The 25,586-nt window shown below is 47.4% G+C and overlaps 1 protein-coding gene across 5 annotated transcripts in view; it reads left to right on the top strand.

Moving 5' to 3' along the window:
* Positions 1–4,536: 4,536 nt before the first annotated feature.
* Positions 4,537–25,586, top strand: part of CCDC63 (coiled-coil domain containing 63) — a 36,311-nt gene continuing 15,261 nt past the window's right edge. The window contains exons 1-8 of one of the 5 annotated variants that reach the window (XM_072953564.1): positions 4,537–6,346; positions 6,682–6,837; positions 10,781–10,890; positions 11,286–11,452; positions 14,326–14,515; positions 20,951–21,070; positions 23,206–23,387; positions 24,233–24,414. In XM_072953564.1, the coding sequence (XP_072809665.1) occupies positions 10,882–10,890; positions 11,286–11,452; positions 14,326–14,515; positions 20,951–21,070; positions 23,206–23,387; positions 24,233–24,414 (850 nt within the window). In that variant the 5' untranslated portion in view covers positions 4,537–6,346; positions 6,682–6,837; positions 10,781–10,881. The remainder of the gene's footprint in view (positions 6,347–6,681; positions 6,838–10,780; positions 10,891–11,285; positions 11,453–14,325; positions 14,516–20,950; positions 21,071–23,205; positions 23,388–24,232; positions 24,415–25,586) is intronic. The other 4 variants (XM_072953568.1, XM_072953566.1, XM_072953565.1 and 1 more) reach the window with 4 other exon arrangements.

The raw sequence follows: 25,586 nt of genomic DNA, 5'->3' as shown, positions 1-25,586 counted from the left end.
TGAGCTGTCTGCTCTCTCTAGGAATTAGCTGACCTTGGGAGAGGCAGTCCTTCCAATGTCAGCAGGGCTCCAAGATGTCAAACAACGCATCAGAATAAAAAGACATGCTTACCACAGTGCCCTCCAAGTATCATATTGCTGGATATTTGCAACCAATCTATTGTATCAGTTAGAGTGAGTTCAGCAGCCAGTAACAAAAGAACTGATTAATAGAGACTTAAGAAATAAGATGTTCTGTTCAGTCTTGACGTAACAATAAGTCTTGAGGAGGAAACTTCCAGATTCAGTTTGTCAACTCAACAGTATCATCCAAGACCCAGACTTTTTCTGTCTTTTGCCTTTTTTTCTGCTCAGCATGTTGGTGACATCTTTCCATGTAGTCCCAAGAAGCTGACTCAGCTCCCGGCATCAAAGGCCCGCACGACAGCATCCCAGCAAGAGGAAAGGTACTTCGGTTATCTATTTCTGTGTTACCAACCCTGCCAAAACTTAGTGGCTTAAAACAAGGTATTGTTTCTTATGCTGCTGTGGTTGACATGAGTACCACTGGACAGCTTTTCTGTCCCACATGACGTTGGCTGGGGCCAATCCACTGAACTGCCTTCAGCTGGCGGCTGGGCTGGGCTGGAAGGTCCAAGAAAGCGTCATTCCCACATCTAGGGCCTTGGTGCTCTTCCTTGTGGCCTCTTCACGTGGCCAGCCTGGGCTTCCTCACGGCATGGTGGTCTCTGAGAAGTCAAATGACTTTCACTGTGGCTGACTTCCAGGGCCAAAGTGGAGGCTGCCAGGCCTTCTTCAGTCCTACCCATGGAACTGGTACAGCGTCACTTCTGCAGCATTCTGTGGGTCAAAGCAAGTCACAAGGCCAGCTCCAGTTCACGGGGAGCTGTTACCCCCAGTAAAAGGAAGAAAAGGAGGGGAGGAGAGAGTAGATACTGGGGAGGCAAATGGCAACGTCTGCCACTTGCAGCCTCAGTTTCCCCGTGAAGAGGAGACCATTGTTCCTCAGAGCAGCCCAGAGTGGCCCAGCAGGTGCATACACCTCAGGAGGAGTCGTCTCTTCCCTCTCCGCTCTCTCCCAGCTCAGCTCGCCCTACCTGTTCTTTGCCTGTTGGGACCCTGCCAGGGAGAGGAAGACAGCGCTTGTGGGGACGTTGCGGGGGAGGGAGGCCCCATTCACTTGTTCAAAAAGATGGAAGCATTTGGCACCGCTCCTGGTGCCAAATTGAAATGAATGCTGGCTTCACTCCCAGGCTGGTTCCCATCCCTTCCAGAGGGCACGGACTCTGCAGCACTGAATCTGGGAAGGTCACTTGATTGTCACAGGGGAAGGTGGGGGAGGGGCCGCTACAGTCAGGGCCCCAGAAGACAGCAGAATCCGGTTCAGATGGCTCACGGGACTGTAAAGAAGGGACTGCTCTCAGAGTGTGGGCAGGGTCAGGGGATCAGAGAAGGGAGGCTGTGACACAGAGAGATTAGCACTGAGGGAAGCCATTACCACAGTAAAGGCAAGAAGAGGCTGAGGAAGGAGCTGGTGTGCCTGAAGCCCCTCGAGGGCAGGAGCTGGGGAGAGGCGTCCAGACAGAGCCTGGAGCTGGGGACGTGCGCAGCCACCGCCATAGCCAGGAAGCCGAAGCCAGGAGAGTTTGAAAGAAATGCCCCACCTCCCTCTCCCCCTGCCTTCTGTCTCCTGCCAGTCCCTCTCATTGGCTACACCCGGTCAGAAGCCAGAGGGCAAGGGGTGATGTGGGCCATACTGTCCACTTCTGGAAGACACAGGGGAGGCTGGAGAATGAGTAACACTATGCATATGCCCAAAAGATGTGGTTTTCTTTTATAACTGTTTTTCAGTACTCCAAAATGTTCCATTCATAGATCTGCCACAATTTACTTTAAAAATCCTTCTTTTATTCTTCTTTGTAGAGAACTGTTTTATTGCAGTGCAGTATACATATGTACAGTGTACGTGTCAGCAGTGCACAGCTTGATGAATTTTCACAAGTGAGCTCATCCATGTAACTAGATCAAGAAACGGAGCTTCCTCAGCACCCTGGAAGCCCCCTGATTCCCTGCTCCAATTTCCCTCCCTCCCCTCCACCAGAGAACCTGGATTCTGACTCCCAGTAGCACAGGGTCATTCTCCTGTAGAGGTAATGTTACAGTGGGCATCTCTGTGTCTATGGATTTTTTTTTTTTTTGCTATTGACTTGTTTTCTTAGGCTGAATCTCCAGATTTAGGTTTCCTGGGTTGAAGCGGGTATACATATTTATAGCCCTTGCTGTGTGAGGCTGCATTCCTTTCTGAAGGATGTACAGATTCCTTGTCACTCCTTATCTCAGACGTCTGCCACTGAGATTCTAATCGGTGACTCTGGCTTCAGGGGAAGGGAGGCCAGGAGAAGGGCACTTCTGGATCCTATCAGGGAGGAATCTGAAGCTCTGAATACCAGCAACGCTCCCTCTTTTGTATAGGACAGTCTTTGATTGCAAACGACAGACGCTGGCTGGTTTAGGCAGATACCGAGATCGTTGCAGGCAGTTAGGCAGTCCACGGATTCTTGGGTGGGTTTGTGGCTGTGCAACAGGAACAGGACTCAGATCCCCTGGCTCCCTGGGCCCAGGCTCTTCAGCTCACACCAGGCACTCTGTGCGCTGGCCATTCAGCCAGCATCTCTGTCCTCGAATCCCCCAGCGGACTTCCCCTCTCATCTCATTGGCCACCCTAAGACCTCGGATTGGGCTCAGTTTCTGTGAGGTTCAGTGTTCTCCACTCAATTCTGGAACACAACCCAGGATTTTATTAGTAAGGAAGACGTGAGGGAAGGGCTTTGAGCAGTCCATATACTTGGTGAAAATGGCTGCCCAGCCCTGACTTAACACAATTTCTTGGCTCTGGCACCCAACACCTATTAGTCTTTTGTTTCCCAGGGAATTTTGTGTCCAAATTCTGTTTCCTGGGAAAGAAGCTCTGATTAGTCTAACCTGGGTGAGGAGTTCTAATTTCATCCAATCAGCCACTGCAGAAGGGAGGGTTGGGTAACACCACGTGCTACCAACACAGAGATCAGGGCTGAAAGAGATGGAACAGGGCTGGAGCAGGTAGCCTCTACCGAGTTACCCAGACAAAAGAAGACAGTACCGAGGGCACCAGTAAAGTAGGGACACCCCAAAGTATTGTTTTTCCAAAATGATTTGTTATTTCATTTAAAAAAGCATCATGGCAAAATCCTGTCAGACTGCCCGGCCCTTATCTTATGGATTAGTACTGTTTTTATTTTCAATGCCAGAGGTGGGATGAAATATTTTACAATCCTTTCAGGCTTTAAAGCTCACAATTTGGCCCTGGCAGCCTGAAGAAATTAAGGCTCAGAGAAGTCAACTGACTTTCCTAAGAGCACACAGCAAATCAGAGGCCAGGACTGGAACCTGGATATCCTAACACCTTGTCCAGTGTTCTTTCCATCATATGACTGTGCCCAGTGTTCCTTCCATCATATGACTGTGCCCCACCCTTTTTTTTTTTTTGAGAATTATTTTCAAAGTCCCTGTGGAGGGGCTATTGTGCCACCTGATAATGGCCCGCTGGCCCAACAGTGAACATCAAATCTAGACTGGCCAAATTGGATTCTCTTTCCTAGGAAGCTGAGTTTAAGAAGACATCGATTACTTTCTGGGCTTCAAAATGGGAATTCATAAGAAGCAAGCTGAGGGGAAGAGAAATTTGTCTTTAAAAATAAGAGGCCAGGTTGAGAGACCAGGTGATTCCAGAGAGAGGAGCTGCCTTGATTTCTGACAGTTTTCTGGTTCTTGGTTCTTGTTCCTCATGGGGATCTGCCTCCAGCTTACTTGCAACAAGCATGATAGTCATATAATTTAGCATGCTCTTGGTGGCAAGTCATAGAAATTGCAATCCAGATTGGCTTAAACAATAAGAAAATGTATTAATTCCTTTAATAAGAAGTGCAGCCCCATGGAGGATTTCAGGTATGGTATGATCAGAGTTCCATCTATACTGTTCTACAATTCTCTGTAGGCTCTTCCTTCCATAATGTGTTGGCTTTGATGTCACACTGCCTTCCCTTATGGTTACAGGAGGGGTGCCAGCAACAACAAGGTGACATACTTCCTTGTTCCCATCCATGGAGCTAGAAAAAAGCATCTCCCCTCCAACCCTGGACTTTAAATCCTTCCTTTCTGTCTGATTAGGCCACTGTCAGGTTATGTGCCTATTTCTGGACCAGTTGCAGTCTCCATGAGAATGCTATGCACAGATTGGCTTAAAATTAGGTTCTGGATCCAGTCATTGGCAAGGAGGATGGGAAGACTGTGATGGGCTGAGGGTAACTGAGGTCTGTCTTGGAGATGTGTGTAAAAATCAGTTTCTTCTGGCGAGCTAGGCTGGATGGCAGAGGGATGGTTACCTGAACAAGTTGGGATCTGCTAGGAAGAGCGAAGGGGGAACAGATGCTGGAGAGCAAAAAAAAAAAAATCATTTTGAGTTTTTTTGGATGGCTTTCTGATCCTTATTGTCAAGAAGACACTGGGACAATCAGCTTCTTGGTCTGTGGCCAAATGCCTTTGCCCAGCCCCTCTGCAGCCCGAGTCTAATTTCCTCCTCCATTCTGTAGACTCTGCTATCGCCAACATTTCTCACCACTGGCTCATCGTTTTGGCAGGCTGGCATCTCACTCTGCTCCAAGCCTCGCTGATGAAGCTGAAGATCTCTTTAGCAGAATTGATTCTGGCATGTTCTAATTTAGAAAGCCTTGCACTTCCCTGCATGGGGGCTGCTGAGATCTGTGCCCATAAAGGCAGAGAGAGTAAATTCTTCTGACGAAAGCCTATTTTTAACAAGTCCTGAACCTAATTGAACTTAATCATTTTTCAGTGGTTGACACTTGAAATGTATGAGTCACTGGGCTATATATGGAGCTGAGGGCTACAACAGCCTTTTAAATATCAGAGAGTTGGTACATATCAACTTCCAGAAGAACTTCTCAGGTGTGGAGCTGTGGTTTCACTCAGGACTGCGGTAAAGCACGGGTCTCTCGAGACAGACAGCCATGGGTTCAAATCCTGGCTCCCCCACTTACTGCAAAAGTCACTGTTTCTCCAAGCCTCAGTTTCCTCATCTGTAAAATAAGGATGGTAACACTTGTCCCAAAACACTTTTTGTGAATCATCAAGGCTTGACATGAGGCTGCTAATGATCTTTATTTATTCTACTTTTCATTAATAATCATGTTTCTTTGCAGAAATGTGTTTGGTTTTGACATGTTGCCCAAATCCCACATGTAAAATATACCATCACACTAACTTCCCTCATGGTTGCCAGCAGGGGCAACATGCTACCTTGTGCACCGTATTAGCTTTCTGAAACCAAAAAATACGGTAAGTTCTAAAACGTATCTTGTCCCAAGAGTTTAGGGATGAGAGAATGGAGATCTTAGTAAGGCTGAGCCACAATTCACTCAAGGGGATGGAGGTAAGGTGAAAATCACGGGCATCAAAATTACCCTGGAAAACCAGTACTCCTAGTCATTTCCCTTCAGCAGTGTGGCTGCTTCTTGAGTTTAGCCCCAGGGGAAATGGTCAGCTTGTGTTTCAGTGCCCTTTGTATATATATAAAAAAAAGTTTATCTTTAAATGATCAAACTTGGTAAGGTCGGTGAAAAATGCTCACGCCAGGAGGGGCGGGTGACCTGGGTCAGAGAGGGGTGCCCCATGTCATGCTCACAGAGGGTGGGGGTGGGTGCTCCCAAAGAAAATTGATGGACAAATTCCCCTGCACTGGTGGGTAGCTGTCTCAAGTTATTTCTCTTTTTTGCAGAGCAGGAGGAATTGGGTTCCTTAGTGCGTGTAAAATGTGTGCCCAGCAGTTGCTATAAGTACGCCTGAGTGTGAGAGGGGGAGTAAGAAGACCGCGGGGAGGAGATGCCAGTGAATGAGAGAGGAGACGGGATGGCGACTGAATGGCGGTGTGAGTGGCCGAGTCAGGGAAGGAGAGCGTTGATTGAGTTAAGAAGTTAGCGGCCTGAGGGTTTGTCTAGTCTGGCAGGGGGTCGCGTAGGAGGGGTGTCGCTGAGGGATGTGTCACCCCCCACACCCCTCAGCTGCTCGAGTCCTCACTAAAGAGTCCGGCACCCTCCCAGCACCTTCCAGGGGAGAATGCCCCGTCTGTGCGAGTCACAAAGGCGCCCGTTCCAGGGGTCCGAGAACGCCCAGACGTGGGGCTGGGGATTGGCGCAGCACAGCGGCGCAGCAAGCAGTCCTGCCGGCGCCGTCAGACGCGCAGCCGCGGCCGCCGTCGGACACGCGGTGGGAGCGGCCCTGCAGGCCGCCCCTGGTAAGTTTCGCCGCCCGTGCAGCCGCGCCTGCTGATCCACAGCGCCCCCTGCTGGGAAATGCAAAGACGTGGTGGTTGCCCCTGGCCCCTGCGGACGTTTAGCGGACCCTAAAGCTGGAAAATATCCTAGCCCCCCTCAGTTAAACATAAATAAATTACAGCGCGTAAAACAACTCCAACAAACTTCCATTTACCCCATAAACGACCCCAATTTATAAAAATGTGTATGTGTTTCTGCACCCTTGCTTGGTTAGTGCTCTAGGCATACGTTTAACATTCCATCAGGTTAGGAAGCCGTGGCTTCGTTGTTTTTTTGTTTTTTTGTTTTCCCACAGGATCCTCCTCTCTCAGACCTGACCCTTACAGTGGCCTGTCCCAGGGATCCTGCAGAGCTCTTCAGGGGCCAGGCTTTTCTTTTAAAGCGAGATGTTAACATTCAGCAGCAGAGAAGGAGCTGGCCTCCTCCACCCCAGCTAATTGCATATTAGACGGTAAAGATAATAGCCCGGGAGGAGACTGCACTCAGTCAGATAGTATGTGTTAAGAGCTTGTCATGTGCCCAGGACTAAGACTGTAGTGGGTAGACTGAAGCACAGGGAGCGAGAGACACTTTCCCGATGCTTCCTGGCCTGGACCCCTGGACTTTTCAGCACTTTCCAATGCATAGACAGGCTGGCAGTTTTGAGACTTCTCCCAAGAACTGCATACTCAAATTCCTGCTGGCTCCAGGCTGTTACAGGAAATGTGGGAACTGGGGGGAGGAGGAGCTAGGCCATGAGGAGGAATGGGGCCTGTAGCCAGGAGAGTGAGTGCATGACCTATATTCACACTTTAAAACACTGCCTGCTAAACAGAGCTGAAGGCAGGTTGAATTTGCCCTGTGGGCGTCAAGTTTGAGAACCCAGAATGAGAGGGTGGTGTGCCAGGGGCCAGGACTCCTGCAGGGCTCTTTGAAGGCCCAGCTGTGAGAATGGGGATGGATCTGTTCCCAGGGGACAGAGTGGGCCCAGCCCAGAGGGCACAAAAAGGGAAAGGCCTGGGTTGGTATCTGGAACTGGAGAAAAGCCAGTGTCCCAGCGGAGCCTGGTTCTGCGTGTGTGTGTGTGTGTGTGTGTGTGTGTGTGTCAGGGAATGGGTGGGAGTTGATGGAGCTTCCAGCTCCTGGGGAAAATCAGCACAGCCAACTAACTCAAGGGCAAGATAAACTGATACTTGAAAAGCTGGTTCACAGACAAGCTACATTCATCAAACATCTGTTATGTGCCAGAGCTTTATATATGTTATTTTATGCTGAGGGTAGGGTGAGTATCCCCATTCTACAGATGAGGGGACTGAGGATAAGAGAAGTAAAATCACATTGTCAGTGAATGTCAAGTATACTTTAATCATGCTTCTAAAAAGGTGCATTACAGATCCACTTGGGATCAAAAAAGCCCTTGAACATAGAAAAGCTCCTGGATCATATGAAATTAGAGCTGCACAAAATTCTAGAGTTGAGAGAGGCCCCAAAGTGAATATCCTTTGCCCAAACCTTATCGGTCTAATAAATTCTGTTACAACACCTACCCCTACCTTGAAGGCTCTTCCAGAAAAAATCAAGTTATGGCACCATTGTCTTTACCCCAAGTTCCCTGCCTGTGGGAATTTTTCAACATTAGATATTTTCCTTCAAATATGATTTACCAAAATTCAGTTAGTTCCCAAACCCTCTAGAACATATCAGGGAAATGCCAAGGGTTCTTACTTTCTCAGCCACTACTGTCCTATCACCTAGGAGCTTGAGAATCATTTTCAAGATCAGGTAAGACAGGAATGCCCTAGGCTGCAAGGAACAAAGTCTTTGAAACGGGTGCCTTAAACAACAGTGACCCTATTTCACTGAATGAGCCTAGAGGTGGGCAGTTCCAAGAATGGGGCAGTGGCAAACAGTGTCAGTAAGGACTTCAATTTCCCCCATATTTTGTCTTTGTTCTCCTTAGTGTGACACTGATACTTCTCCTTGCAGTCACAGGATGGTTGCTCCAGCACTACCTATCGTGCCTTCACAATAATGTCTAAAAGCAAAAGAGAGGGGAAAATGGACAAGTTCTTTTTTGTCACAAAGTACTAGGAATAGACTTCTTACATCTCATTGGCCAAATCTGGGTCACATGCTCATCTTTTGACCAATCATTGACAAAGGGAAATGGGGTTACTATGATTAGTGGGAACCAATCATAATTCATCCTCTCAGACTGGGCACATTGAGGAGAGATAAAGTCAGAGTCCTGTTAGGAAGGAGGAAGTTAGAGTGTTCTTAGAGTCATGCTAGCAGCTGTAACAAAGATATCCCCACATTTCATTGGCTTAACACAACAATTTCTCTTTTCTCTAACGGTTGAATGAGGATATTCATGGTTGGCAGGTGACTTCTTCCACAAGGTGATTTAGGGGACCTGCCTTGTGTCTCTGCCCATTTATGGCTCTGCCTCCCACAAATGTCACATGGGGGAAGAGAAGATGGAAATGTACATCCACTTCTTAAAACGTCATGGTCTGGAAGTGACTCACTTTTCTGCTCACACCCCATTGGTGAGAACTCATGGCCCTGCCTGGATTCAGGAGGAGCTGGGATGTGTAACCCTTGACCAGTCAGCTACCTTAGCAACAACTATTCATAGGAGAAGTGGCTGATGGGAGGCAATTAACTCATCTCTTATAGGCTGATCTCCTTTCAGCCCTGCTTTTAAGGATTATCCCAGCTTTTCCAAACCTCTTTGCCAGTTACTTCCAGTGGCTGCTGCCACCTACACTAGACCACACATCAGTCTCTGAACACTCCTTTTATTCGCTTGCCTCCCAACCTTTGCCCAGGCCGTCCTCTCACCACAAATTCCTTCCCCACTTTTCTTCTCTGCGTGGTAAACTCCTATTAATCCTTCAAAGCCCAAATTGAAAATCATCTCCTTTTGCAGCTTTTCCCATTCTTTTACCCTGGGCAGGGTTCCTAACACCTTGAAGGTGACTTATCACTGAATTCAGTTTAGCACACAGTAGGGGATTAGTTTGTGTGCTAAATAGATCTAGGTACTTCAGGCATGAGAACTCATTTGGTTGCAAGAGATAGAAAACTCATCTCGGATTGCTTTAAGAGAATATGTTGATTCATGTAATTGGACATGACCCAGAGGTATCTTCAGGCTTGGCTCTATCCAGGGGGTTCAGATGATGCCCCCCAAGTTTCTATCTCTCTCCATTTTGTCTTTTCTCCTCCATGACAGCTTTATTCTCAGGCTCCCTGCAGAGGCAAGACAGCTGCCAGCCACTCTTGACCTCATTCACTTAGGTTAAAGTGCAACAGGGAACGGAGTTTCTCTCTTCCTGAGTGTGCAAGCTTAAATCCCACTGCTCGCTCTACTTGGACTAGCCGGGGTCATGTGCCCATCCCTGAACAGATCACTCAGGCCAGGAGGCTGGAATTATGTAGACTGTCCAAGGATCTTGCACTCTGGCCCGTCCACGGATTCAGTCCTGAAGCTGGTGGGGTTGGGGTCACCCCAGGTGGGCAAAACGTGACCAGGAGTGAGAGGGGTTGTGGCTTCCCACGGGAAATTCCAGGTATTGTTACCACAGGATAGAGGAGTGCTGGGTGCCCCAGAAGCCCACATAAATATGTTTTACAGTGGACCTTCACCACGTGAAAAGACCCATATCCTACCATAGCATAACAGCCGCTATTGACTGAGCGCTTAACCTTGTGCCAGGCTTAGTGCCTTATAAGCCGAACAACACGTGAGGTGGCTTCCAGAATTTCTCCTGTTTTCCACATGAAGAAAGCAGGGCTGAGAGAACTGAAATGACTTGCCCAAAGTTCACAAGTGGCCAAGGAGGGATTTTTGCTGAGAACTGGCGACTGACTCAGCCACGCTTTGAACCGCTGCACTGTAGGACCCCTCAGCGTATGGCCAAGCTGGAGGTTTCTGTTTTAGGGGTCTGGGAGTTGGGGTACAGTGGATCTTACAGGCCTGTAGGGCTCAGGGTTAACATTGGTCCCTCCTTCGAATACCCAGTGCCTCTCAGTACCACTGGATCCTGCTTTAAAAAGGTGCAGGAGGGTGAATTTCGCTGTAACCTCATGGGGATACACTGCCCTGACGCCATTTTGCCCCTCTTCTTCGGGAACACAGGGAGCAAGAGGGTAACTGACACTCGCCAGAACCATCTGCCCAGCTCCTAATAATAAATCGTGAGAGAAACAGGTTTCAGGCAAACATCGCTGGAAAAAAAAAACCCCTCTTCTCACACCCGGGCGGCCATCTGCCGTGTCCTCCTCATGTGCCAAGCTGTGGGAGGAGGAAGGTCTCTGGGGGGTGGGGAAGGGAGAGGGTGCTGCTGGGTCCTGCACCGCCAGCAGGGGTGGCTCACAAGTTCTCTTCCTTTCACCGCTGTGGACAGGGCATCACAGAGAAAGAGAAAAGAGAGAGAGAGGAACACTTGCTGGCTTTGCCCTCCCTGGGTACAGTGTCTGAGCAGAGGGAAAGCATAATCCCTTCAAGATGCCAATGGTAGGTAATAAGAGCTCCTGTGTATGGGGGGCTTCCTGTGGGGTCAGGCATTATGCAATCCGTTGTACGTATTAGCTCATCTCATCCTGACAACAGTCTGTGCGCATCCATTATATAGACGAGAGACTGGAGACTCAGAGATAAGTGATTCATCCAAGGTCACACAGCAAGGCTGCCTCTTCAGTATGCAATAATGAAGCCCAGCTTCCTCTCCACCCTGGCAACCCAGGGTGGGTTTTCCATGTAACACATAAGCAGTTAACATCGTCACCCAAGGGTGGTCTTCCAACTTCAGCCCTGCCCCAAGTACCCCTTCCTGCCCTCCACCCTTGAGCTGAAATGTGAGTTTTTCTAGTCACCTAACTTGTGCTTAATACCCACCCCATCTCACCCAGAAGAAGCACAGGAGAAAAGACTCCGAAAATTCCCGGGAACCTTCGGAGAAGACCAAAGAGCAGCTGGCCGAGATGGAGCTTCGGAAGCTGAGGCAGCAGTTCCGGAAGATGGTGGACAGTCGAAAGTCCTTTAACTTCCGCTCTCAGCAGGAGATCATGAACCAGCAGTAAGTGTTGGCCAGAGTTTTGTACTTGTGAACTTGGAGAAAATGTTAGGTTTGGGTTTACGGGGCTTGCCTTCTCACGTGGCCTCTGGGGCTGGGACCCGCTTGGGATAGCTTCAGTGGGGAGAGGAGGGTTATTCTCAGAATCCAGGGTGTCTCAGGGACTCCAGAGGGAACAGGGCACCCATGTCTCAGGGAGGGACCCAAACGAGAAGCCATTTCTGGTTCCTGTTTTTTTCATCACATGGGTTTTGCCCCTCCTTCTCTAAATCTCAGCCCTGGCTGGTGGGAGGTGGCTGCCTTCAATTCTTGAGCTACCAAGGGCCACACAGAGAGAATGTCCTTAACCAATTCCAATCCCAAAATTGCCAGGAGAGGGAGAATCTGATTGGTTTAGCTTGGGTCCAGTGTCTACGTCTGGTCCAATTAGCTGCTGCCAGGAGGTGGGCCATATAACAAAAAATTGCTCTGGGTACTCTTCCCACAGGTTCTAGCAGTGACGGCGGGGAGTTCCCAGAGAAGGGGAAATCACCAAGCCATGAACACCCCAAAAGACATTTCCTGCTTGTGCGTCTTTATGGGATCTGCAAGATTGAATATTTGAAATTAGGTTGCCCTAGAAATTATGATGTGTATAGTTTCTTTGGGCAACAGAAAAGTGTTCCCTGGGGCTGAATAAACATTAAACAGGCATTCTTAGATTCTGGCCAACGGTATATAATTCCTTAACCACATCCATAATGTTTATACAAGCAGCAACTGCCTGTTATTAGAAAGACAATTTTACTGTTAGATGATGCGTGAAGTTCAAAGGATAAGGAAAAGGGGTTATTTAGATTCTCCATGGATTTGACTCACTCAGAGCCACTGCTATTCCCTATGGGATCTTCATGTGAAAAAGGCACCCTTTCTCAAGACCCTTTACTGCCATCTGTTGGAAACATTGTCATTACTTAGGGATTTTGTCAGAACAAGACAAAGTACCTTCCAGAAAAGTGTAATAAATCAACAACTCAGTGATCAGTTTTTAAGCAGAAGGTGCTCCTTTGGGTTGTGCAGTCCACAACCTGCACATCTGTGCCCAGCAACCCTGATTCACAGTCTACCCTTGGTGGGCATCAGGAAATGCCTCCTTCCTGGTGTGTCTCTGGCAGTTTTCCTCGAGCCTTTCTTACCCTTCTGCACCCTACTTTACCATACCTCGATCCATTTGGTCTGGTTTCACTGTGGTGGAACTGAAGGGGAGGGGAGTGGAAGAGTGGAGATAAACACCTATAAGTAAGAGGGGTGGGGTGAGCGAGGTGCTTAGGGCACAATATTTAAGGAGGTGCTTTTTCCCAGCACTGATCCTGCACCTATACCACCTGAGAGTGAAGACTTCCTTAACTTTTGAGGTGTCTCAGTCCCCTCACTGCAGTCCCAGCCCTGCCTACAAGACAGACAAACCTTCATTTTGTTTTTACCACTCCACCTCCACCCCTAGAAAGCCCAACTCAGATGGACTATCCCACTCTCTTTTCTCTCCACCTTAACAAAGACCTCTCCCAAGAGGGGCTTAAGAGGGGGAAAAGAGTCCCAATCGTTAGGTTGAGGAGAGAAGATGCTCTGGAACTGGGTGTGCACACCAGTGGTCCCTAGCAACATGCAGCCATTTACATTTGCAAATAATTAAAATAAATAAAATTAGAAATTCACTTCTCCATTTGCACTAGCCACATTTCAGGTACTCAACACCACACGTGCCTGGTGGACGCTCAGACAGCACGGCTAGAGAACATTACTATCACTGTAGAACAGTCTATCAGACAGAGCTGCCTTAGAGCAGCAGTCAGCCATTGGTGACCCAGGGGCCAAGTCTGGCTGGCTGCCTGTTTTTGTAAATAAAATTTTGTTGGAGCACAGTCATAACTATTCATTTATGTGTTGCCCATGGTTGCTTTGCTGAGTAGTTGTAACAGAGAACCTCTGGACCACAAAACCTAAAAAATATTTACTCTTTGGCCCTTTATAGACAAAGCTTTGTAGACCCCTGCCCTAGAACATTCTTTTCTATTCCAGAGTGGCACTTCCAAAACTTTAAAGTGCATACAGGTCACTTGATGATCTTGTTACAAAGCAGATTCTGATTCAATAGGTCCTGGGTTGGAGCCCGAGCTTCTGCATTTCTCCAAGCTTCCAAAGGATGCTGTGGCAGCTAGTCTGCAAACTGCACTGAGCAGGGGGTGCAGGCCGCCCAGACTGTGCCAAGAACTCAGCCTCTGTACCATTTCCCGTCGATCAGTTGCTGTGCAGTCATCCAAACCTTCTTTTCTCTTTTCGAAATTCCCATTTGCCCACATCCCCCACCCCATCTCGTCTCCAGAGTAGACAGAGGGAGAGAAAGGAGTCTCATGGCAACTAGCTTAATAAATCATTAGCACCCGAGTAGAGAAGCTGGTGGGGGTGGGAGGTGACTGCATCTCTGTGTTGCATAGTTGAAAAATCGTGCCTGATGGGTTTGCCTCTCATTACTGGAGATAATTGACTGTAAAGTCTGGAGAATCTGCAAAATCAGACAGATGCTAGTGAGCTGCTGGCAAAAAAGAACCTGGGGGCTCCCACCATGTCTAGGTAGTGGGTTTTGACAGGCACAGCTGCAAACTGTTCCCAGGAGAGGGAGAAAAAAGACAGCTCTCAGAGAAGGGCGGAGCAGTGGAAGTGAACTGGGTTGAAGGCCATTTGAGTTCCAGACCTGAATTGGAGACCTTAGGCAAGTCCCTTCCACTTGCTGGCGTAGAAAGCACCTCTCTGAGTTTCCTCTCATGGCCAAGGGGCCTGGAGCGTCTGATCTGGGTAAACTCGGGCTCAGGGTTAATCACACGCTGCTTTCCCAACAGCAAGGAAATCAAGACCCTGCAGGAGGAGCAGGATGAGATCACTCTGCTTTTGAATCTCATCAAGTCCTCCAGGAACTTGGATCTGAATGAGAAAAACTACATGGAGCTGCGTCTTCTGCTGCAAACCAAGGAGGACTACGAGGCCCTGATTAAATCGATGAAAATGCTGTTGGCTGAACTGGATGAGAAGGTGTGGTCTTTCTCTTAAAGGGTTAACCAGAACATGGAGCAAAGGGAAGGAGTGGGGAAGTGCCCATGATGTCCTAGGCCAGATCTGACACACCCTTCTTCTCCACACCCCCACCCCTGCTACTGTACCTCCCATGGTTGGCTTTTCTAAAGTTACTGTGGTCACTGTCTCCACCACCATTGTAACCCTGATCTCCGAGCTCTATTAATCCATTTCTCCACTCCAGTGCCTCCCTATTACACTTGGAATAAATGCCTAGATCCTTATTATATCAGTCAGGAGAGGTTAGGTTATGTTGCAGTAACAAATATCCCCTCTTCTCAACTCAGTGGTTTAAAACAATAAAGGTTTCTTTATCACTCATGGTTTAACTCTATTATGGATTGGCTAAGGGCTCTTATATCCCCTCACCCTAGGGCCAGACTGATGGGATAGCCCCCATCTTGAACATTGCCTGGTGTTGTGGTAGAAAATAAGTGAGATACTGAGGGTCTCACACTGGCAATTGAATGCTCCGGTGACGTGTGTCACTTCTGCTCATGAGTCATTGGCTCAAAATAGTCTACCAAACCCACAGATACCTCAAATACCCATACTCACACCCCAAATAGTCAACTCTACCCATTCATAAAAGGCTCTAGGCAGTGCAGCCCTCATGGATCCAGAAGGCAAAGAGCTGGATACATTTGCTGGACAGTGTTAATCCCTTTCTATGGTTTGGAAGGCCCTGCGTGATCTAGCCCCTGCCTACCTCTCTGACCTCATCCCATGTCATTCCTGCCTTAACTCTTCTCATCCCAGCTGCAAAAGACTTTTTTTCCCCAAATAATGCCAAGCCTTTTCTCACCTCAGGGCCTTTGTACATGTCCCCTACTGCCTCATCCTAGTTGCTGATCTTTGCTGATCTAGTTGCTTATCTCAGCCTAAAAGTGACTTTCTCAGGGAGGCCTTTTCTGTGCCCTCTCTCCAGTTTAAACTATATCCCCCTTGGATTAAGTTCCTGGCCAGGAACAAATAGCACACTCAGTAGGGTTCTCAGAAGAGTAGGGCACTCTGAAACCTGAGACAGGGAGCAAGACAGGGGGAGTAAATACCCCAACCTCTCTCTCTTCTCCCTTGCTGGCCCCCAGGACAAGGGAGCCGTTGTGGATCCTTCCCAGTCAGCTTCTTGGGACACAGAGCAGGGTGGAGAGTGGATCTCGGGGAGCAAACAGGCAATCCCAGCACACCCCATTATCCTCTCACAGCACCCCACACAGCATCTCCTTCACAGCACCTTGCACAGTGGTAGTTATGTCTTAACACCGGTGTTGTCTAACGTCTCCCTAACCTGTCACCTCCTTGAGGACAAGGACCATGTCTGTTTTGTTCCCTATTATACCCCCTGTGCCTATCCCAGTGCCTAGCACATAGTAGGTCCTCAGTAAATATTTACTGACTGACTGAATCTGGAAATCTCATTACACCTTCCCTCTGCCTCAAGCTCTTCAGTAATTTTCTGCTGTTCTCGCGATAAAGGCCAAACTCCCAGGTGTAGTTGCTGGCTCTGCTGCATCAGCCTCTCCTGCCTCTTCCACCTTTTCTCCTGCCACCTCCTCCTCTGTGTTCCATCCACACTGGCTGCCTTCATGGGCCCACACTGCTGTCTCTCACTTCCAGGCTTTTGCACATGCTGTTCCCTCTACCTGGAGTGCCCTATCCCCTTTGCTTGGGGGAACTCCCATTCACTCTTCAGGTCTCAGCTCAAATGCCATTCCTGCTGGATAGTCGTCCCTTTATCTTCTCCTGCTAGATGCCCCTACTGCGTGTGTCCAAAATACCTTCTATCTCCCAGCTCCTAAAGCATCACACTTCCTGGCTTGTTTCCAGCCCTAGACTGTAAGTTCCCTGAGGGCAGGGACCACTCTGTCTTGGTTATCATCTGGCAGAGAGCAGGGGTTTAATAAGCATTGATGAATGAATGAATGAATGAATGAAGAGTGAACATGTGAATGAATGAGGAAGGAGGCAATAAGAGCCAAGGAAGAGGGAAGTTGAAGAAAAATGGGGACATGGATCCTCAGAAACATTAAGAAAGGCAACCTAGTTTAGGAATCCTCCAAAGAAAGTGGCACTCACCGCCCAACACAGAAACCCTCTTGGCCCAATTCCACCCCAGTGCAGGCAGCTCCCAGGACCCTCTCCTGCTGCTGCCACCACACAATGCCCAGTTTCATCCTTTTTAGGGCTCACTGGAGGCAGGGTTGTCACTGGGTCCTGCTTGGCCTCACAAAGTAATTAATAAGCCAGTGCCTTCATGCTGGACATCTTGTGTAGGTGATGCATTTCCCCCATCAGCCACAGCCTTGAATAATGTCTCCCACTGGGCTGAAGCCTAATTACTTTCAGCATCACAAAAGCAACATCTGACACAAAGGTGCCAAAGGGAATAGACTCTGAATTTAATCACAAGAGCTGAGGTCACGGCTTCCTTTGACAAGGAACTGGAGCCCGAGGACTCCGGGGGTCAACTCAGGCAGGGGCAGGCATCCCTTCAGAGCAGGTGATGCCACGCCTAATATATGGGACATATTAAAACAAGTCATTTGTTTTATTTCACAACAGAGCTGGTGGGGGTTTGTGCTGAGGGTGCTGCCGGTGCTTAGGACAGGAGAGGACAACAAAGTAGAACAGGAACCTGACTTGAACCTGACTTTGTCAGCGCTGATGAGGCAATTTGTTTTTGCTCTTAGGGAATTTGGTGGGGAGTGTGTGTGTGTGTGTGTGTGTGTGTTCATGCTAAAGTCTAAAGTCTGGCTAATATTGATCATAAGTAGCATTCATACACCTCACCAGTTTGTGTGAGATCCAATGGTTCCCTTGATGCCCAATCTTCTGAGCCACCATCTTGTCTGAGAATGTGTTGGGCTGCAAGTAACAGACTTCTTGACTGGAAGCAGCTGGAAGAACAGAGCTGTTTTTCCTCATGTTATAAGATGTCTGACTGGAAATAGGCCATCCCAGGGATGGTTTAGCAGCTCTACAGTGGTGGGTTGTTTTTCTTCTCTCTAATCCTCTTGGTCTGCCATCCCCTCATGGTCACAAGATGGCTGCAAAAGCGTAGCTGGTATAACTTCTCATGTAATCGTATTCAAAGATATGGAGAAGGGATGGGAGGTTTTTGTATGTGATATTGTCTTCTTACGAGAGAGACTATTTGACAAAATCCTTTCAGCAGGTTTTCTCTCATTGGCCAGAGCTCGGGTATATGCCCATTTCTTGGCCACTCACTGGCAAAGGGAAATGGAATTTCCATGACTGATTTGGGATATACCAAGGGCAACAGATTACAGGTCAAGCACCAAGCCTGGTCTGTTTGTTTACAGCCCTCCAGCAAAGAATGGTTTTTACATCTTAAAAGTTTACTTTTTAAATGGTTATATGAATACCTACATAATAGTCTCTTGTTTCCAGTCCTCAAAGCCTAAAAAATTTACTCTTTGACCCTTTAAGAAAAAGTTTTCCAACCCTTAATGTGGACCAATGATATTTATCCCTTGGGTCTGGGGCAGAGCCCACCTTCCCTGAGTAGGTTATTGGCGATAAGAAAATGTTTTTATCTCATATAACAGTAAGTATAAAGATAATAGGAGCTTCAAGGTTGGTTCATTCAACAGCTCAAATAGGTTATCAAGGTATTTGTTTCTGTCCCTTCAGGGCAATAGAGCAGCAGCAATTCCAGACACCACATTCGGATAGAACAATATCCTCCGAAGAAGATAGGCCATCTCCTCCTATGACTTTCTTTTAGGAATGAGAAAACTTCTTCCAGACACTTCCCTACCAGACATTCCTTCTCACCTCAGAGGTTCCAACTGGTTTAGTCCTGGCCTATCCAGGAATAAATAAATTATAGGAAGAGTGGTTAGAATTATCATGGTTGGCTTGGATCAATCTTCTGGGGTGGGGCCCCAGAACACCTGTGGTGGGTCAGCCACAGTGCTAGCTATTGTCAGCTCTGCCAGCTGCCTGGTTCTGGAGCATTCTTCTGTCTTCTGCTTCTCTTGCTGCCTAAAAACCATTGTTCACCAGTTTACTGTGGTTCCTCCATGGCCCTAAATATGTGAGTAGATTTGTGACCTTCAGGACAGGCTAAGCCTGACAACCTGAAGGCTTTGGCCTAATGTGTTAAAAATCGAGAGATTTCATGTAAAAACTTAGATATCTGATTTCTCTTTTAAAAAACTGGAACATCTGGCAACATCAGGCTAGAATTCCCTTGGAGCATCTGTAACTAAATAGTGTTATGGCTGACACTGACAACTCTTTTACCCATTCTCTGTGCCTTCCTGAAGTCACCAGACTTTATTCTGGATGAGCATGTACCCAGCTAAAAAGCTACATTTCCCATCTTCCCTTGCAGCTAAAGGTAGACAATGAAACATAAGAAGTCTGTTGCGGGGTAGGGCAGGGAAAGTCTTGCTTTCCAGATACAGGTCTTACCCTTCATCCATATTGCTTCCTCTACTTTCCTTCCTGGAACATGACTGTGAAGGCTGGTGGAGTGGCAGCCATCTTTTGACTATAAGGGAGCGGCCAGGTGAATTACAGAGATATTATGCTTCCTTCTTTGAGTTACTGAACTTAAGCCAGCAATGTATTATGAAAGAAAGATAAACTATAATTTGTTTAAACCACTGTTTAGTTGGGTTTTCTGTAATTTGTAGTTGCATGTGTTCCTAACTGATACAAGCAGCTGCTCCTTAAGGCAGGGTGTACGTGCTCCAGTTTGCTACAGTTTCTACCACCTCATATTATCTTAGAGCTGGCCCACTTTATTCTTTTATGCCACCTGCCTGGTCACAATTTGCAATGCCTAGTATGTATGTATGTATGTATGAGCTATGTATATGTATATGTATATGTGTGTATGTATGTATGTGTTTGTGTGTATATATATATAATTTTTTCATGGTCATAGCTGTGTAAATTTCCTGAAGGCCTGAGGGCAAGTGAAGGGAATGAAAACTCAGAGATGCTGACACAAGGTCCCAGATGCAGCTGCTCCCAGAACTCATCAGCCCAAGCTCTGCATCGGAGTTCCTTGCTCCAGCTCACTGACAAACTTTCTATTCATCACTCCAAGCGCTTAACCTCCCTCATCTCAATTCCAGGACAGGAACTGGGCCATTCTGCCATTTGGCCTTGTCGAGTATGTGCACTTCACGTCCGATTTCTTTCACTCAAATGCCAACACCCTTTATTAACAGCAACTATTTTGTAATACCTCCTTTACAATCCTGAAGTGAAATTCATCAATGATGTAATCCTTTACCCTTACTTCTTTTAAATCAATATGATGCCCTAACGGTAATATAAAGGAGAGATAAAGGGAAGTTATTTATAGTAAAATTATATGTGTTTCAATATGTGAATGTTCTGGCCTGACTCACCAATACTAGAGCCAGGAAATTCTTCTGCACAGGGCCTGAGAGGAAATATTTTGGCTTTGCAGGCTGCATGGTCTGTGATGCAACTACTCCACTCTGCCTTCTTAGCAGGAAAGCAGCCATAGACAATGCAGATGGCTCTGTACCAATAGAACTCTGTTCGTAAAAACAGGCAGTGGGCCAGATTTGGCCCAGGGCCTTAGTTTGCAGACCCCTGGTCTAAAAGATGCATTCAGAGGCCAGTATTATTGATATGCAGAATCACTGAAGATTCCATGCTGTAGACTGATTGGGGCTTGTTGTATTCACAACTCAAAGAACATGACCCAGATTGTGCCAGTAACATGATTTCCAAAACAGCAGCCAACTCTTGGTAAAATTCCAAGTAAATCAGCAAACATCTCTTGATTTATACAGTGACTACATTCCTGGATAATTAAGTGTCTATTAGGACTGAATGAAAAATACTGTGTATGTAAAAGTTTGATTCTTGGTACAGAAAATTATAGAGAGGTTTTTCACCTGCCAAACATTCAGAGGGGCACTGCAAAGTCACAAGGGATGGGGGACAATTCTTGGATGTCTGGTGATGGCTGAGATGTTGCAGGGGTGTGACATCTCATCATCTGCCAATTAAGTGCCTCTAGTGTCCTCATCATTGCAAGAATGAGTAAAGTAAAAACAAGGTCACAGAAGGCTTCTTGGAGGAGCATGCCATTTCTGCTGGAAACCAAGGGTTTAGGGTTAGGTGAAATTTTCACCCACAGATGAGTGAAATTTACATGCACTGGTGAGAGTAAAAACTCTATAAATTGCCTCATTTTACCCCAAACTGGCTAAGATTAAATTGAATTGAGCATACACCCAAGAGAGAAATTAAATTCCAGGAAAAGAAAGAACACTGCAGTTTTTGTTTTAGCACACTTGAGTTAGTGAGCTGTTGCATTTGTAGTCATACAGATATTAACACAGCTGGGTTTTCTCCCTCTCTCTTTTTTCCCCCCAGATTGTTCAGATGGAAAAAAAAATTATAAACCAAAAACAAATCTTTGCAAAAATGCAGGAGGCCAATAACCCTCGGAAACTGCGAAAACAGATCCACATTTTGGAAACCCGCTTGAATCTCGTATGTAAGGTGTTCTCTGCAGCTCTGGAAATAGCTCTGCCTCCCTTTGCTAAGAGGGATGTCTGTGACACCATTAGCGGAACATACCCATTTCATTGGTTGACTCAGGAGAAGGTGAACTGATGGTGGGCACACGGGCCAGGCAGCTGTTTAGACTCACCACCCACTTGTGTCCACCCACTCTTATCGCGCTGTGGCCTGAGGAGCCTTTCTCCTTCTCGATCTCCACACCTTAGCACATGTTCTTGTCCCCCCAACCACTCCTGGGATGCCTGTTCGTACTCCCCTGCTTCAAAAACTCCTGCTTGCTTTCAAGAAGCAGCTCAAATATGACCCTTCATCAGGCAGAATATTAGACTCTTCTCCCCTATGTCAATCTGCTCATGCTTCTCCTAGAGCCAGTGCTTCTTGATGGCAGTTGTTTGTGTCTCTAAGAAATTAGGCATGAACATGCATAACCTGGTAAAGAGAAAACTGGTGTTTCCTGATCACCTTCAATTTACAACGACTTTAGCATTAAGCAGGATTCTCTATATTGCAAACTGGCTTAAGCCAAAAAAAAAAATAAGGTAATTTATTCATGATAGAATTGGAAAAATTCAGAGGGATAAGTTGAGCCTCAGGCATCGCTGGATCTAGGTGCTTCAAACATGTCTTTAGGACACTTTCTCCATTGCTCCTCTGAGTGGATTTCATTCTTGGGCTGTCCACAACATGAACAAGCATGGTAGGCAAGCGTCTCTTTCCTAAGGGTTCAATCACAAGTCCCAGCGAGGGTTTCCATTGGGCGAACTTGGGTCATGTGCTCACCCCTGAAGTCGATCATTGTGATTGGAAGAATGGAGCACCTGGATTTAAGTCACATAAATGTCCTTGTACCACCCACCTCAAGTCAGGGGAGGGCAGTCCTATCTAACTGTGTGGACTGAGAGTTGGGGAGAAGCGGTTCTCCTGGAAAAGCAAAAAGAAGGGGAGAAGGAATGCTGGGCAAGTACACACCACACATTCCAGTCTGACTTGTGAAATTGTCACTCTTACAACACGAGCCAGGAGAGGAGAGTACATTGATTAGGAGGAAAGCCTTACTATTACTAAGAGGAAAGCTCTTTCCCAGAACTCTGACTACCAGGCTTTAACCAGCCATGGTTGAAGCTAACTGGACCTGACCTCTCTCTGCATTCCCTCAGTAGCCTGAAAGCTGCCCGAGGGCAGGGCCATGTCTTTTCGATATCCAGATACAGTGATACGCAGCCATGCCTAGGATGTGTGTTAAAATGCAGTTTCCTGCGTCTTCTCCAAATTCACTGAATCAGAACTTCCAGGGCTTGGCCCCAGGCATCTGCACTTTCTTAACAACTCCAGTGAGGCTGAAGTCCCCTTGATTTAAGAATCATGATGCCTGGCACAGTGTGAGGCTCAGAGTGGTGCTCAGCAAGCATCTGTTGATTGAATGAATTAATAAATGCATGCATGCTTTCATGATGACTTGTCCACAGAGGTCTGCTTTTTTTGACAGGTCTGTTCAGATTTTCTGTTTCTTCCTGAGTCAGTTCAGTAGTTTGTTTCTTTCTAGGAATTTGTCCATTTCATCTAAGTTATCTTAATTTGTTGGTATATAGTTTTTCCTACTATATTCCTTTATAATTCTTATTTCTGTAAGGTCCATAGTAATGTCCCCTCTTTCATTTCTAAGCGGTCTGCTTTTTTTTTTTTTTTATCTCAGACTGGTCCCCTTTCTCCTCTTCCCTGACCAGGTCTGGCTGTGCCTCTTAGCTGATTAGGGAGCTGTCTCTAAAGGTTATTTCAGGGTTCCAGAATATGCCGTGATCTAAGACTTGGCTGATTGTTCCCTCATGGTGTCACTTAGCTTGTTCTTCTCTCCCTTGTAATTGCTGAAAACTAGAAGTTAGGCATAAAACCAGTTGATAAACTTGAAATCCAGGATAAAAGAACTTGTCAAAGGCCACTTAGCTAATTGGTGGCCAACTCAAGCCTCTCACCCCGCCTGCAACCATTGCTCTGTGGGTGTGCGGTGGGAGGTGAGGGGAAGACCTTTCAACCCTCTGGCTGCCTTCTGGAAGCTTGACTCATGCCCCCAGAGTGGGCCTTGTTGTGAAGCACTGCCCCCCTTATAGGTCACTGTACACTTTGACAAGTTGCTGACCACCAACGCTAAGCTCCGGAAGGAGATTGAGGACCTGCAGTATGAGAAGGCTGCTTATGACAACGTCTACCAGCAGCTCCATCGGTGCCTGTTGATGCAGAAGAAAACAATGAATGTGGCCATTGAGCAGTCTGCGCAGGCCTACGACCAGAGGTGGGCTCAGGGGAGACCCTGGGGCAACAATGTCTCTCAGCCCCCTGCTGAGCTTTCTGCTCTGGGCCACCTCTACCCCCTGTGCTTATGTCCTCGGGAACCTTAAATCATCATCATACTAACTCTGGGCACTGATTGTGTGTCTGCCAGGCATGGTGCTAGATGCTCTGGGTAGTATTTCAACCCTCACAACAGCCCTAGGAGTTATTATCCCCATTTTACAGACCAGGAAATGGAGGCTTAAAGATGCTGAAATACTGACCTGAGATTCAGGTAAATGGCAGATATGATGGAGATGAGACTCTGCCATCTCCTCCAGGTGCCCCTGCCTCTAGCCCAAGGGCCCTCTCAGTCAGGACTATCTCCTGCCTTCACACCCAGAGGGGCAAGAGGCATACAGTTTAGCTGTGATGAGTACACATTTTGGAGTCAGAGAGATCTAGGTTTGAATACTGGCCCCATCACTACCACATTGTTGTAGGACCTCTTTGGGTGGTAGTGAGGAGTAAATGATATATGTACATAAGGGAGTGTCCGGGACAGTATTTGACAAGTGGTGATGCTGATGGTAATCGTGATGATGGTGATGGTGGTGATGACAGTGATGAAAATGGTGATGGTGGTGATGGTGATGGGAAACCACTTCCTGGGGGTGGTCTAGAGCTGTCAGCTCCTGTCGTTCAGGTAAGGAGGGATGTTCCTCCACTCCCAGAAATGTCATGATTAAAAGAAGTGATGGTCGTTGACCAGGCAGGAAGTCCGTCTGGACTGGTAGGGAGAGGTGGGGAGAGGGGAGGGGAAGGAAGGAGCCTCTGGACACTCAGCCTCTTGTCCCACCTGCCCAGGCTGGAAGCCATGGCTCGAATGGCGGCCATGAAGGACCGCCAGCAGAAGGACATCTCTCAGTACAACCTGGAGATCCGAGAGCTGGAGCGTCTCTATGCTCACAAAACCAAGCTCAAGTCCTTCCTGCTCATCAAGCTGAATGATCGCACTGAGTTTGAGGAACAGGACGAAGAGGAAGAAGGTAACACGGTCCAGGTTCTCTTTCTCTCTCTCTCAACTGACAGTGCCCAAGTCTCCTGTTAGTAGGGTCCCCAAATTTAGCAAATCAAAATACAAGACGCCTAGTTAAAAATTTCAGATAAACGATAAAATTATAGTCCCATGCAGTCGTTTGAGACATACTTATACTAAAAAATTATTTGTGCTTTATTTACAATTGGGACATATTTATACCTTTAAAAATATATTGTTCATCTGAAATTCAAATTTAACTGGGTGCCTTGTGTTTCATCTGCCACTCGAAACCTGTAGAATGTATCCTCACTTTGTGGCTCTGCTTCCATTGTTTAGAGGAGGGTCCCCAAGACCTCCCCCAGGTTTGGTGATTCTCTAGGAGGACCCACAGGACCCAGCATGTGGTTGCAAACATGGCTGTGATGTAGCGACACAGAAAAATCGGCAAAGATGAAAGGTGCGTGCGGTGAAATCTAAAGGAAACCGGCCCAAGCTTCTGGGCTCTTCTCCCAGGGGAGTCACGTAAGACACGCTTAGTTCCTCCAGCATCCACTTACGACAGCACATGTGAAGAGCTGTCTGCCTGGGAGCTCATTAGAGACTCGGTGCCCAAGATTCCTACTGGGGCTGGTCACGTACGCATCCTGTCCCTAGCACACACCACAATTCCAGCCTCCCAGAAGGAAGGCAGGTGTTCGGCGTAAGCCACACCATCTGTACAGTCTAGGCACAGCAGCCACTCTGACCATCTATGGACAGTTTTATGTCAGTATAGGGAACTGTTTACCATTTAAGGTCCCAGATGAAGGCCAAGGGCCAGCCTTGCAAGCAGCCCTTTCTAAGGGGAGAGCTGTCTCAGGGCTGCTATGTTAACTCTCTCCTGAACAGATCAAAAGATCTGAGCTGTTTAGAGAGCCCCTCTGTGCAGCTGCATTTGGTCTCTGTTCTTTCAGCCCCTTCTGTCTCTTCCTGCCTTATCATTTGAGACTGTATGGTTAGAAGTGTGTTTCTAAGAAACCCCAACTGTCACTCTCGAACATAACAAAAACCACCTTTGGATCTTCTGTCCACTTATCCCTCCATCCTTCCATCCTCCACCCATCCATCTCTCCATCCCTTCATCCTCCATCCACCCATCCTTCCATCCTCCATCCATCCATTCATTCATCCTTCCATCCT

Source organism: Vicugna pacos, chromosome 32 (genome assembly GCF_048564905.1).
Source record: "Vicugna pacos chromosome 32, VicPac4, whole genome shotgun sequence".
Taxonomy (NCBI): Eukaryota; Metazoa; Chordata; class Mammalia; order Artiodactyla; family Camelidae; genus Vicugna; species Vicugna pacos.
This window is presented reverse-complemented; position numbering and strand designations above follow the sequence as displayed.